Source organism: Microtus oregoni, unplaced genomic scaffold (genome assembly GCF_018167655.1).
Source record: "Microtus oregoni isolate MIOR12 unplaced genomic scaffold, Mior012 000001F_ref0000356, whole genome shotgun sequence".
Taxonomy (NCBI): Eukaryota; Metazoa; Chordata; class Mammalia; order Rodentia; family Cricetidae; genus Microtus; species Microtus oregoni.
In genome coordinates, this window is record NW_024543060.1 from 84490056 (window position 1) to 84504195 (window position 14140).

General features: G+C 39.0%; 1 protein-coding gene across 2 annotated transcripts in view; it reads right to left on the reverse strand.

Annotated features, from left to right (window-relative positions):
• Cep83 (centrosomal protein 83) overlaps nucleotides 1-14140 on the reverse strand; it is a 127339-nt gene that overhangs the window by 11127 nt on the left and 102072 nt on the right. For both annotated transcript variants that reach the window (XM_041668149.1, XM_041668145.1), the window contains exons 11-13: nucleotides 12815-12890; nucleotides 10583-10740; nucleotides 8515-8644 (exon numbers count right to left, since the gene is read on the reverse strand). In XM_041668149.1, the coding sequence (XP_041524083.1) occupies nucleotides 8515-8644; nucleotides 10583-10740; nucleotides 12815-12890 (364 nt within the window). The remainder of the gene's footprint in view (nucleotides 1-8514; nucleotides 8645-10582; nucleotides 10741-12814; nucleotides 12891-14140) is intronic.

Sequence of the window (14140 nt, forward strand, 5' to 3'; positions counted from 1 at the left end):
TTCCTACCCTCTTCAACAATGAACAATAACTTCTATCATGTATGAGTGTAGTTACAAATATTCTCCATACCCCACCTGGTTCTGCTCACTAGCTCCTGTAGCCGCTGAAATAATCACTCTGAGGTTTAATATTAATGACATACTCTTTGACCTATTAGCTCAGACTTGTTATTAACTAACCCTTAAATCTTAAATTAACACATTTCTATTATATGATATTTTACCATCAGGCTTGTGGTTTGTTACCTCACATATTGCTTCCTGGGAGGCTACATTACATCCGCCTGACTCTGCCTTCTTTCTCCCTGCATTCACTTCACTTTCCCACCTAGCTATATTCTGCCCTGCCATAGACCAAAGCAGCTTATTAACAAATGGTAATAAAATATATTCACAGCATACAGAGGGGAATCCCAGTCACATGACCTATTTCATTCATGACACTTTTGTTATAGCATGCTAAAAATAATAAGGAACTATCCTTTCCCCCTCTAAATTGAATTTCATGCTCATCTGCCTGCTGCAGGGTATTACTGGTCCTACAACTGTTCCCTTTATCTTTTTCTCTGAGATTCTGAAACATCCTACAATTTCTTCCTTCTTAAAAAAACACCTACTCCTCCATGGCTACTAATCCTATTTCTCTGCTATTTTTCATGACTAAACTCCCTAGACAAGCAAATGTTTCCATATAACCAGTTCTCCTTGAATCCACTTTAGTCATTGCATATTTCCTACTCCATGGAACTAGCCCTTGTGAAGGTAACCAGCAATGGCCACAGTGAAATTCACCCTTGGACTTCACATGCTAGCTTATCATTACACCTATTATTGTCACTTGCCCCAAAGTGACCTTTGTGAGGCATTTCTGCACTGGGCATCAAGTACTTCTTTTGGTTCTCCTACCATACTGGCTCCTCTTCAACTTCTAAAGCTCACAATTTCTTAAAGTTCAATTCTTATATCTAGTCTCTTTTCATTGAGTTTTACTGCTTTAAATACCATTTATATGCCGATGAATCCAGCTTTTAATTTATCAAACCCAGTCTACTCTCTTCTAGTCAATTAGGTTCACGAAGCCAGCTAATTTATCATCTCCACATGGAAGCCACACTGCATCTGTACTCCTCCGTGCCAAATGACTGAAACTAGGTCTCTGAGGTAACTAGCTTACAAAGACAATGGTCTACTTTGCTTCACAGTTTCGGAAGTTCCAATCTACGGTCAGATCTCTCTCCTGCTTTAGTACATGCTGGCAGGAGGGGTTAATGGGACAAATCTCTTCTAAGACATCAGCAACTAAGTGAAGTAGAGAGAATGAGGTCCTGTACTCCTTTCAAGTCCATGTTTTCAGGGACCTTCCACTGCCTTCTAAGGGCCACAGCACTTTGATTATTTCTGCTTGAGGAACAGACCTTTAACACAGGAATTCCTGTAGGTTACTTTGCAAATAACAGCAGCATTTCAGAAGTTAACATGTTCAGGGGGTACAGCGATGGCTCCATTGTTAACAGCACTGCTGTTCTAGAGAATTCAGATGAAAGTCCCAGCACCCACATAGGACTCACAACCTAGTTAACTCCAGTTCCAGGGATCGAGTGCTCACTTCTGGCCTCTGTGGGCACTGCACACACATGGTGTATCTGCACAAACGCAGGTAAAACATCCATATGCACAAAATAATGAGATGCCTTCAAAAATATAATTTTTTAAAAGTTAGCATGTTCAAAAGTTTTACTGGCAAACCCATGCATTCCAGTCTTTTCCATGTCAGTAAATGATAACTATTTTACCAGAGGCTCAGTCTAATATTCTATTGTCTTGGATTTCTCGTTCGCCCTGTAAAATCATTTCAAAGCTTTACCTTTAACAAATCTACACTGTGATGACTGAGAAACATCATTAGATCTTTACCCTAAGAAACCATGGTCACTAACTTGGATGACCACAAAGCTGTCTTCCTGAGTGTTCTTTTGCTTTTCTATACAACAGAGACTGTTTTAAAATGTAGTTCAGATCATATAAACTCTCAATTCAGAAGTCTCCAATGCATTCCTGTTTCATTCAGAATAGAAGCCAGAGCCCCTGTGTCACCTGCCCTGGTACCATGCCTCACCACCCTAGACACCAGAACCTCTCATGTTCGTCCCACAGAACAAGCCATCTGTACATGTTTGTGCTTGCTATTATATCTGAAACAGGATCTTCTATGTACATCAGTATGACATCTTTCCTTTCCTCTAAGTCCTGGTCAAATGTTACCAAGTAAACCTGTCTTAGAGGATGGAACACTCCCTCCCCTCATCTTGTTACTTTTCATCTTAGCAGGCACCTCCCCTACCCACTTCAGACCACGTTCCTAAAGCACCGAATCTGGTCACCTTGGTAATCCAATGAACTATACAAAGCACTTAGCAAGCACTTGGCATATTTTCTGAACTGTCTTAGTGACAACACTATGGAATAAACCTCACCAAAACGCAGGCCCACCTAGAACCTCAGGACATAGATATAACATCTTAAGAAAAATTTTTTTTTTTTTGTTCCCTGTTACTGGCACAGAGTTCCCCCAAACCTAGGAATCTTTTAAGTGATAGGGGTGCCCTTTATAATCAGCAGAAAGACTCTCAGTCTCTCCTATTGGTGGTAATAAAGTGATTTACATTGGGGACCCAGGACAACCCTCAGGATATAAGAGGCTACTAGAGAGAGCAAGTGGGCACATGATGACAGTTTAAAGTCTGCTCTTCTGACCTACAGGGAGGAGAAGGTAGGTATACTGAGTTCTGCCAAATCTCTTCAACAAACAAATTAGACCTCTGAAGAGCTTCTGTGCCAGGGGACAAAATAACTCATGTACAAAAGCATGGTCCTCTACACCCTACACAGTTATCTATGTATCTGTTCCATCTGGTTGTTCCTGAATGGTGTCTTTTATAATAAGTTGGCATACATCAGTAAAGTGCTCTCCTGAATCCAAGCAAAATTTTAAACATCAAAAAAAAAAAAAATCATGGGAACTCCTAATATATGGCCAGTTGGGTACCTTACACTTGTGGTTAGAGTTGGAGGGGTGCATTCTTAGGGGATTAAACCCCTTAACTTGATAGATTTAACTATCATTTCAGGTAGTTTCAAAATTGAATTGCTCAAGCAAGACCAGTTGGTGTCCAGAGGACTGTGGATTGGTTGTTGGTACTGGAAAGCACCCTAGAGTGATGTGATTTGGGAAAAGGGTCTTTCCAGCTGCAATCAAGTTAAAAGGTGATTAGAGTAGGCATGTTTGCATTAGCGTTTCAAGAGAAACACAGCATAAGACCAATGCCTTACAGTACAAAGAAGTAATAGAACTCTTTTTTTTTTTCTTTATTTCTTTTTTTTCTTTTTTGGTTTTTCAAGACAGGGTTTCTGTGTAGCTTTGGAGCCTGTCCTAGAACTCATTCTATCATCCAGCCGGCTGGACTCGAACTCACAGAGATCCTCCTGCCTCTGCCTCCCGAGTGCTGGGATTAAAGGAGTGCACCACCACCACCCAGTTAGGAGTAAGAGAACTCTTATAGGGTATGTAGAGCTAGGTGTAGTTGCACTCAGAAAGCTAAGGCAGGAGAATCAAGCTAGCCTGGAATACATAGAAAATTCAAAGCTTCCTTGCACTACTTGAGATCCTGTTTTAAAACAAAATGGGGGGAAGACAAACACAACATAGACAGCGGTACTCCCCTGCTAAAACCTCAAAAACAAGAATTGGGATTCCCCCTTGATTAGCGAATTAACCACATCCAAGGACCATTTGCCCCCTTTAAAATATGGGCTGTGTGTCTGTGTGTGTTGCACATGTACGGAAGCCACAGGCGGATGTCAGGTACCCTGCCGTCAACTCTCTGCCATGCTCACTTTAGTGTTTCTCACTGAGCCCCAGTGAGCCCCAGTGAACCCCAGCGAGCCTCCTGTCTCTGAGGCCAACAGCACTGGGGTTATAGGCAAGCATGTGGTCACAGAGACATCACTCTTTTCTTGGATCCCACAGCATGGGCATACCCATGGGCATGTCCACAGCACCAGCTCCTCCTCGCAACTCGCTCCAGTTTAGGCTTTCTCCTTACCCATTCAAAATCTCATTTCACTTTGTAACACAGCTGACGCCCTTGTCTTGCGGCTTCCTTTCATTTCTAGTCAGTGTTTCTGCTTGAGGCTAGGCCATGTCTACATGGACGTGCAGCCTCCACTGCCGATCTGGGTTTGCTCAAATCTCCTTGCACTTCATGGTCTTCATTCCACACCCAGTTCCACTTACGTTCTGACAACTAAAATGACCCTTTTCACCTATTTCTTTACCAGCATATTGTGGGGTGTTTTTGAGACAGGGTCTCACCATGCCTAGGCTTACTCTAAACTCCTAAGCTCAGCCATCCTCCTACCCCAGCCACCTGACTAGCTAGGTCTACATGCAAACTGCACATGACTGTATCCTGTCATTTCTCCTCAAGAAGATCTCTGGGAGTTAGTTACTCTCTACCTTCATTCTTATACCCTGAACTTCTATCTAGGGTTCTCACCTCATGAAAAGTTTCTTGCCTTCAGGGTTTTTTTTTTTTTTGTAGCTTTTAATAAATTTGCTCTTTGACCATTTCATATGTATATAATGGATTCTGAATACTCTTTCTTTTGCCTTCTCTTATCTCCCTCCTATCCCTATCAGCCTTCCCTCCTCCCTACAGTTCCCTTCCCACATTCACATCTTTTTGTTCTGTGACATAATGGTTTGAGTAGGGCTATCTCTGTGACCATGGGTTTCAAACTGTCCACTGGAGTCTGGTGGGCTCTTCTAGTTTACTTATTTATTGATTGAAAGGTGGAAGGTCTTGGTACAGGTACAGGGGTTCTCAAATTAGTGTCTATGTACATGACCTGGGAGTGTTCAATAGTATTATCCAGCTATCTCTTAAACACTGACTTCTTTCTTCAAAAGAGATTACACAGTTGTCAAGTTTAAGGAGTGATGATGGCTTCTCTTCTCTCTCAGCATCATGCTAGACCACATAACATGTTTCATAAAATACTTGGAAACTTAAAGGCTATGGCTCATCACTCTATGGGAAAACATTCACAATAGTATTTGACCAAGAACTTTTTCAGGCTGGGCCTGTCGGTACACACCTGTAAATACCAGCACATGGGAAGCAGATGGATCTGTAAGTTTCAGAACTACAAGATTATTTCAGAGAGACTCATTTTAAAATAAAAAAAAAATTGCAAACTGTTATTTTAAGTGCCTCAAAAGGACAGATAACTCAGTGTGCTCATAGCACATTCAACCAGTGGAGACAGCCGGCAGAGATACAGAGAGAAATCTTCAACCAAAGAACAACATGCAAGGTCCTCGGCCATGCTTTTCAAAAACAAATTAAAAAATGATGACCATATCAACATTGCATTTCCACCAAAGGCTCTACCTAAATACACTTACTAAAAATGATATTAAGTCTTGTGCTTAGAAGTTTAGCATTCTGAATAAACATACCCAGATGGCATGCTTATCTAGCCCAAAGGGAAAACCAAGTTGCTAGTCTTGAGTTTAAGAGTTTTTCATGGGTAATACATTACAAAAAATTACAATTTCTATTCTAGATTACTAGTTTGTGGTTTAAGTCTTACTGCATAATAAAGTTATGATTTTTTTGACATTTAAATGAAGTCCTTAAAGTTTTTTTGCTCCACTATAAATTATGTGTTTGTAATGATAGAAAATTGTGGTAGAAGATCTTTGTTTTGCTTTGAGACAGTCTCATTGTGAACTCTGCTAGCCTGGAATGCCCTATGTAGCCCAGGCTGGCCTCAAATTCACAAAGATCTTCCTACTTCTGTCTCTGTCTCCAGGGTACTGTGATTTACGGGTCTACATTACCGTGACTGGCCAGGATGCGTAACTAAAGCCAGGAAACGCTAAGAGTTAACTTACACTAACTGTTCTGACATAGGAAATAACCAAGTGAACCATGGCTCTAAGGAGAAAACTTAAAAGATATCTAGAATCAAAGGAAACGGGAACTAAAGAGTGGTAGAGCAATGGAAAGAACAAAAGAATACGAGTAGAAAGGTATGGGCTGTATACCAGAGATCCAAGTCAGGATCTCCCTACCTTGGTTTTCTGAAACAAAATCTCCCTAAGTAGTCCAGGTTGGACACACTATTCTTGCCTCAGCCTCCCAAGTGCTGGGATTATAGGTACATACCACTATAACTTGAAAAAACTGGGTTCTAACAGGTCAAATTATCCTGGTTATCTACAACGTCAGTTCCCCAATTTGTAAAAGCTATCTGAGGGCTAAGGTCACTTAAACCCCTAAAATGACATATTCTTAAATACATAGTACTCTCTCACACACACATACGCACACACACACGCACACACACACATGTGCGCGCACACACGCACTTCTTCAACTTCAACTGATAAAATTAAATTCCTAGGGAAGTGTTCCACATGGTATAATAGATAATAGCTCTAGGTCACTGGATTGAATTGAACAATTTGCTAAGACTCAAATCATAATTTACATATCACATATTTAAAAGTGAAATAAAAGCTGTGTGTGGTGTCCCATGCTTTTAATCCCAGCACTTGGGAAGCAGAGGTAGCCAGATCTCTGTGAGCTCAAGGTCCGGCTGGTCTAGGTAGCAAGTTCCAGGCCAGCCAGTGTTACATAACAATACTCTGCCTCAAATTCAACAAAGAAAAGGTGAAATGAGAAGCTGGAGAGAGATGGTACAATGTTGAAGAGGAAGTGACCTGGAGTTTGTATCTCAACACCTACCTAACAAGCCAGGCTTCTTATGCAGACCTGTAACCTCAGTGCTAAGGGAAGCTGAGAAAGGAAAAATGACGGGAGTTTGATGGCTTTCAGTCTAGCCTCAAAAACACACCTGAGCTCTAGGTTCAGAGGCACCATGTCTAAAGAAATAAGCAGAGAATGATGGAGATCCTCCATCTAACCCCACAAATAAATAAATAATTTAAAAATGAAATGGCACTATGTTCTCACCCATCAGTTGGTTAAGTATTTGAGAAGAAATATGTTAGCATTATTACAATAGCAGAAAAATACTATTTTGTAGGGTTTTAAGTATCCTGTCCTCTTTCTGGTACACCTACAATCAGTTGATAATCCCTGTCACCACCGGATGTCACTTTTACTCCAAAACAAGTTAACCCAAATTAACCTTGATAATTAGGAATACGGCAACAAAAAAGTTTATCTGCAAAAGATAAATAGCTCACAATACTTTCTCGTGATTTCTGAATGTTTCTAAACTCCAAACAGTACAAGAAGTACAGTAGAATTGCTAAGATCATCTGGAGTTGTTAAAAAGAAAAATCACTGAAATGTCCTTAACACTAATAGCCTTTCAGAATTTACATATGGACAGAAAGGAATAAAACTGACAAAGAAAAAATGTGCTTCCGTGTGGATAAAAATACTGGGTTTCTTCTATAAGAAACATTGTCTTCTGATCTCAATCCTATATTACTTTTAGTATCATGAGAAGGACTTAAGTTATTTATATTATGCAATTAATGAACAGTTAACCCACCCAAAGTTATATGGATATTAAGATACCGGTATAACTGTGCATATTTCTTTCATTCACATTGTCTTTGTCCTTCACAACCAATGACACTACAAAGGGCCCTAACTCACAAATGGAGACTTTTCAAACGTAGACACACAGCTATGTCTTTCCCCACACCCAGGCTGCTGAAAAGAACAGCTGAATCACCGGCACACTGAGTCACTGCTGCTGACGGGGGGATCTATGACAGTCCTTGCTGAAGCAGAAAGAAGCTGTAAGTATCGACTACATGAATCATCTGGCTACTTAATGTACATGAAGTACTACTGCATTGTTTCCAAGAATGTGAAGCTTTTGGACTAGAAAAACATATGCCTACAAAGGACAATTTAGAACACATCAAGGTAGCAATTGTCAGAGTAGCTTCAGAAGTCAGGGTAAGTCCAGGATCCCACTGCTGGGGCAGGGAGACATTTGTTTCTCTATTTGCTGAGTTGGAAACAAGCGTTCTCTTTTGTCATGTTGTTTTAGAGAAAGTCTCACCATAAAGCCCTGTGTGACCTAGAACTTACTGGATAGTCTTGGGAAATTCTTACCATTCTTAACCCAGCTCAAGAAAAAAGACTTTAACCACAAAAGCAATGTGATAGATGTTAAGTATAGTTAAAACAGGTCTAGTCCTACTACAACTTAAGTGAAGAATGAGTCAGACACATTTGCATGGATTGGTACTGAAAAAAGCGTCTTTAAGAAAATAAATATTAGCTCTAAACATTTTAGAAATACACCCGTTAGTTGGATTTTCTCAATTGTCTCTGCGAGATTAATAAAAAAAAAATGTGATGTTTAGGTATCAAGTCAAATACACCTCAAAATCTCACCCTCAGTTATTCTTGGACAATGACTTGACTCTACAGAAACCATTCTCTTAAAGCCACTTGCCTTTTTCTGAGCAGTTGCAGCTCTCTGTAGTTTCTCTTTAGCCTGATTATACTTTTCTTCTCGGTCCGTGATTCGCTCATGAAGCTTATGCTTCTCTTCCAACCACTGTATCTGTTTTTCCTCCAGTGTCCTGTCAGAGAACATGGGCACAGACCAAGGAATTTGACAGCAGTTCTTCCATCAAATAGACACTATCACAAGTGTTCTCAAACTCCCTGCCTGCCTGACCACATCCCGTCTTTTCCAGCCGAAGTGACTCTTATATGGCTACATATTTCCTCACACTGTCAGTAAAGAACAAGTTTTATGAATATGACACTGTATTTAAAGTACTATAGACACTATGTTTACACTAAACCCCTAGAGTAAGGTACTTCTGTCATCTTCTAAATAAACAAGGAAACTGAATTTAGAGCAACTAAGTTGCATTAAGAAACTTCTTACTTACTGTCAGGATAAGCACTTAAAACCTGAACAATGATTATAAACACCAAGCTATGAACTGTACCTACTAATGGCAATTAAAATTCAAGTCTGATGCCAGGTGTGGTAGCGAACACCTTTAACATTAGCATTCCAGAAGCATAGGCAATTTGATCTCTGGGAGAGCAAGGCCAGCCCGATCTACATAGCAAATTCCAGAATAGCCAGGGCTATATAGAGAGGCCTTATCACAAAAACAAAACAAAACAAAACAAAAAAAAAACCAAGCTGAATATTAAGTATTAATGAAAAATATTTTTCTGTGTAAATTTTGTATAAATGATATTTTAAGTTGTATCCTAGTAATAATATAATTTAAAAGTTACCCTGCATACTTATCAATAATATGAATTTTATCATCAATACTATATGGCCATTAAAAATGAAAATAAAAAATGTTAGATTGCTTGTCTAATTACTCATACAGATTTTAAGTATATTGGCTGAAACAAAAGTTAAACTCTACTGATCTAGAAATCCAGTATTGTGTTATGTCTGAGCCTGGGCACTGAGAACACAACTCAGAGTCCTGCGCATGCGAAACAAGCACTTTACTGCTGAGCCCTCTCTTGAGCTACTTGGAGCAATGCAATGGATACCAGTGTGAAACCATAGTGAGTTACCTAATCCGTAGCTACACTGTGTGCCATTAGAATTCTTACACACATTTTAATCAAATATCCGAGGATCAAAAGATACACATTTCTTCTTTGGCAAAATAGACATTTCTTCTTTGGCAAAACAGAAAAGTTAGAGCCTCTGGAATGTCACAACACATTATAGAGATGAATCTTTCTAACTGCCTTCCCCATACATAAAAGTCCATCTATAAAACATAGACAAGCCTTAAAATATGAAAAACAGAAAAACTGGAAAGTTTTATGTGGTAAAATTGATTTAAGAACAAATTTGGAGAAAACTGTCCTATAGATAAATAAAAATAGCATGCTATAAAAAACAAAGTAACTATAAAACAGTATTCTACATTTATTTGTTTTTGTTTTTTAAAATTTATTTTTGTGCTGCTAGGGATCAAATCCAGGGCTTCTGTATAACAGCCAGTCAACTGTACTGAGCTACCCCCCAGGCCCATTGTACCACATGGCAGCGTCTTCTCAGAAGTACAAATCCTGAGCATGCCCAGCATTTTCCTTACCAGTTTACTGTCTACGACTACACAATTCCAAGATGAAAAGAATACAAATAAGTAAATGACTTTTCAAAAGGGAAATTCAAAAGGAGAGAGAGAGAGAGAGAGAGAGAGAGAGAGATCGCACAATCCCACAACCAAATCATTCCGTTCTCTGGCATTCGGAACAGATTTGGGAACCATGTTCTGGTCTGCTCAATGAATAAAGGTTTTTCTTTAAGAGTTTTTGGGAACACTGTGCTCAGAATTTTAAAGTCCTTTAAAGGACCTTTATCCATGCCTAAAACTTTTAAAAGCAATTTAGGAGTAAAAGTTCATTTTAAAAGAAAGAGAAAGTACACAACCTACAAATACACTCTGTTTTAATCATCAATAAAATATACTTTATATAGTAGAAAGAAAACTAGTTTGTACATAATAAAGAGCAAACTGTACTTTTCAACTTCCAGTTGCGCTTTTTCGGCTTGGCTTCTTAAATTTCGGCATTCTTGTTTTAATCTCTCCACCATGTCCTTCAGCATTTGGTTTGAATTCAGCAAGTCATTCTCTGATTGTGTCAGGGAGGTCACCTGGATCTGCAAGTGACTGATTTGCTTAAAAGAAAAAAGAGAGAGAGAGAGAGAAATAAAGACACTAAGACATTCATTAAGGCATGTGAGAAGCAGAATACCTCCCCTCAGAAATGGCTCTCCCAGGTGGCAAGGCCCACGGAGATGTCCTGTGTCATTTCTCACTATACCCACAGACTCAATACCATATATTGTACTGAAGGGTTGCGGCATTAGGAAGGTTGAGAGAACTGCTCTAGAGCCGCTTATCAGCACATGTATGGAACTTCATCCCCATCTCCCCTCACATGGAAGCACGCTTTCCTCATGGTATGCTGGAGTTCTAGACTGAATGGCTAGAAAGACTTAAACGGTTTTAAGTTGTGATTAAATAGACCTCACTGGGGACAATTATATATCACATTCTTCATAAGCCATTTTTATTTAATCAACTAATATATGTTTTCATTTCTCTTTCACTTCAACTTCTCTTTAAGCCATTCTCTGGAAGACCTTTCAGAGTTTACTGAATGGTGTGACAGAAATCAAAAGAACCCACCATCAGCAAGGATGCAGCTCAGTACAGGATACTTGTCTACTTAATATGCATAGAAGCCTGAATTTGGTCCCTACCATCACCAAAACAAAAACACCACCATGATTCAAAAGTTACTATAAACAGGGTCTTGCCACACCAGTCCAGGCAATCCTCAAACTCATGATCATCCTGCTTCAGCCTCCCCAGTGCTAGCATCACAGGCAAGTACCACCATGCCCAACAAGAAGCAAGATTCTTAGTAGAATAATTAGTTAAGTGGGGTGGGGGAACCATTATATGGCTGATTGTATAAAAGTAACAAAAGATAGGACTATACATATCCATGGAGCAATTACTAGAAAATAGTAATATGGTATGCCTCAGATTTCTATTTTAGAATAAATTTCTTCATATAGAACTTACTCCTTTTTTAAAAACTGAGGTAGATAGCATTAACTCTGTATTACAACTTTTTAACTAAGCAACCTTCAAGAAACTTAACTCTAGATCTAAGTATTATAGCCACGTCTCTCTGATTAAGGTTCCCTAACTGCACATGCAAGCAATGCCAGGTGACATGTAAGCACTGTTCTCTCCCAATTAGGGCCCCAGAATTGGACAAGCAAGATAGTATCTGCTGAAGTGCAAAAATTCTAAGAGAAAAGAAATACTTCAAGCAAAAAGAAAAAAAAAAAACAGAATTCAGAAACAAATAATATTATGCATTTTATCCAACATTATAGAAATACTTTCTTTAACTTAAAATATTAATTTCAAAAACAGGTGGTGGTTGCGCATGCCTTTAATCCCAGCACTCAGGAGGCAGAGGCAGGTGATCTTGAGTTCAAGGCCGGCAGGACAGGCTCCAAAGCTACAGAGAAACCCTGTCTCCAAAAAAAGAAAGAAAGAAAAAAAAGAAAGAAAGAAAGAAAGAAAGAAAGAAAAAGAAAAAAACCCAAAAACCAAAACCAAAAACAAGGGGGCTGGAGAGATGGCTCAGTGGTCAAAAGCACTGGCTGTTCTTCTAGAGGTCCTGAGTTCAATTCCCAGCAACCACATGGTGGCTCATAATGAGGCCCTCTTTAGGCCTGCAGGCATACATGAGGCAGAACACTGTGTACATAATAAATAAATAAATAAATAAATAAATCTTAAAAATAAAAAAATTAATTTTTTCCCATAAATACAACTCTTATATTTTATACAGATATAGCAAGAAAAAAAAACCAATCATTAACCCATCACAGAAAATAAATTTACATGTGCAACTTAAAACCTGGATATTTCTAATTAATTTTAAAATTCAGAATGTCAAAAATTGTCATTTTAACAATAAAAAATTTATCACAGGCCATAACATACCAATATATTAAGATAATGGCAAAAGTAAAACAAATCTACTAAGTTATAGCAGAAAAAAATTGAAACATCTTATCTTTATATAATAGCTTTAAAAGTATATTATCAATTATGCTGATTGAATTACAAAGTACTGAATATGAGTAAATGCAATAACTACATAAAACAGACTTAAAAGAAGCATCTAACAAAATAAAAGCAAAATGTGTATTACAATCACACCTGTTTCAGTTCAGAATTTTCAAGTTTTTCCTTCTCTGCCTTTTCAGTATTCACAATTTGTTGTTGAAGTTTTAACCTAAAAATCACAACCAAACAAAAAGATTATGAATCCATAATTCAATTATTTCAATGAACTGACAATCATTATACTGAGAGGATGATTGACTACAGGCATTATACTGAATCCAAAGCCTAAGTATTTAGACTTCCAGCAGCTACATTATGTCCACATGAAACAGCACGAATTACTTCTCTTGAACAAGAACTGGAATATGGAGGGGCATCACTTCTATTGGGGGTACTGGGGAATACTACAAGCAGACACTGATGGTGAAGATTTTAATAAACACAGAGAACACCTGACCTTCAGTGGAAAAGTTCAGGATGTGTGCTCACCACACCAGAAGCTAGTTTAGAAGCCACTCGTGACCTATAAAGTGTACAGATTCTACAAAATGCTACTTGGCTTTCAGTTTACAAGGTTACAGTTCTAAAAGAAAATTAACTAGCATAGAACACTACCATGCACTCATAATCTTCCATCCCTGAGCTAAATGGTCAGTAGAGAATATGATTTGCATGGCCAGCCACAGCTTTTGTGATATCTACAGGAAAACATGCTAATTAAGTTTAACAGGATGGGCCCTCAAATTTCTCCTTTTAAAAATTCTTTAGAGCAGGGCCATAGTGGCCCAGGCCTTTAATCCCAGCACTTGGGAGGCAGAGGCAAGCAGACTCTGAAGTAGAGGCCAGCATAGTATACAGATTAAGTTCCAAGATAGCCAAAGCTACACAGAGAAACCCTGTCTTGAAAACAAAAACAAAATACCTTTTAGAATAATTTTTAAAAATATTTTGAAAGAACTTAAAAGGCTGGTTCAGTGGTTAAGAGCATTTGCTGCTCTTGCAGACAATGGGTCTGGCTCCTGGCACCCACATGATGGTTTATAATCATCTCTAACTCCAGTTCCAACATCCAGTGACCTCTTCTGGTCTTGGCAGGTACGCACATGGCTGTAGCACAAAAAACCTACTGCCAGAAATTGGGGTTCAATCCGAAACCCAGAAAAGCAAAGCACTCAAGCCACTGGAGAAGTCTGACCTCAACAAAGGCTGGGCCACCACAGACTAAGCAGCCAGAGCCTCTCTCTCCTCCGGTTTTATACTCCCTCTAATGCTGGGATTAAAAGGTGTAAGACTACCTAGTACTAGGATTAGAGGTGTGAACTGCCACCACCTGGATTTGTTTCGGCATTGATCTTGTGTAGCCCAGGGTGGTCTTGAACTCACAGAGTTCCATCTGCCTCTGTCTCCAAATTCCTGGGA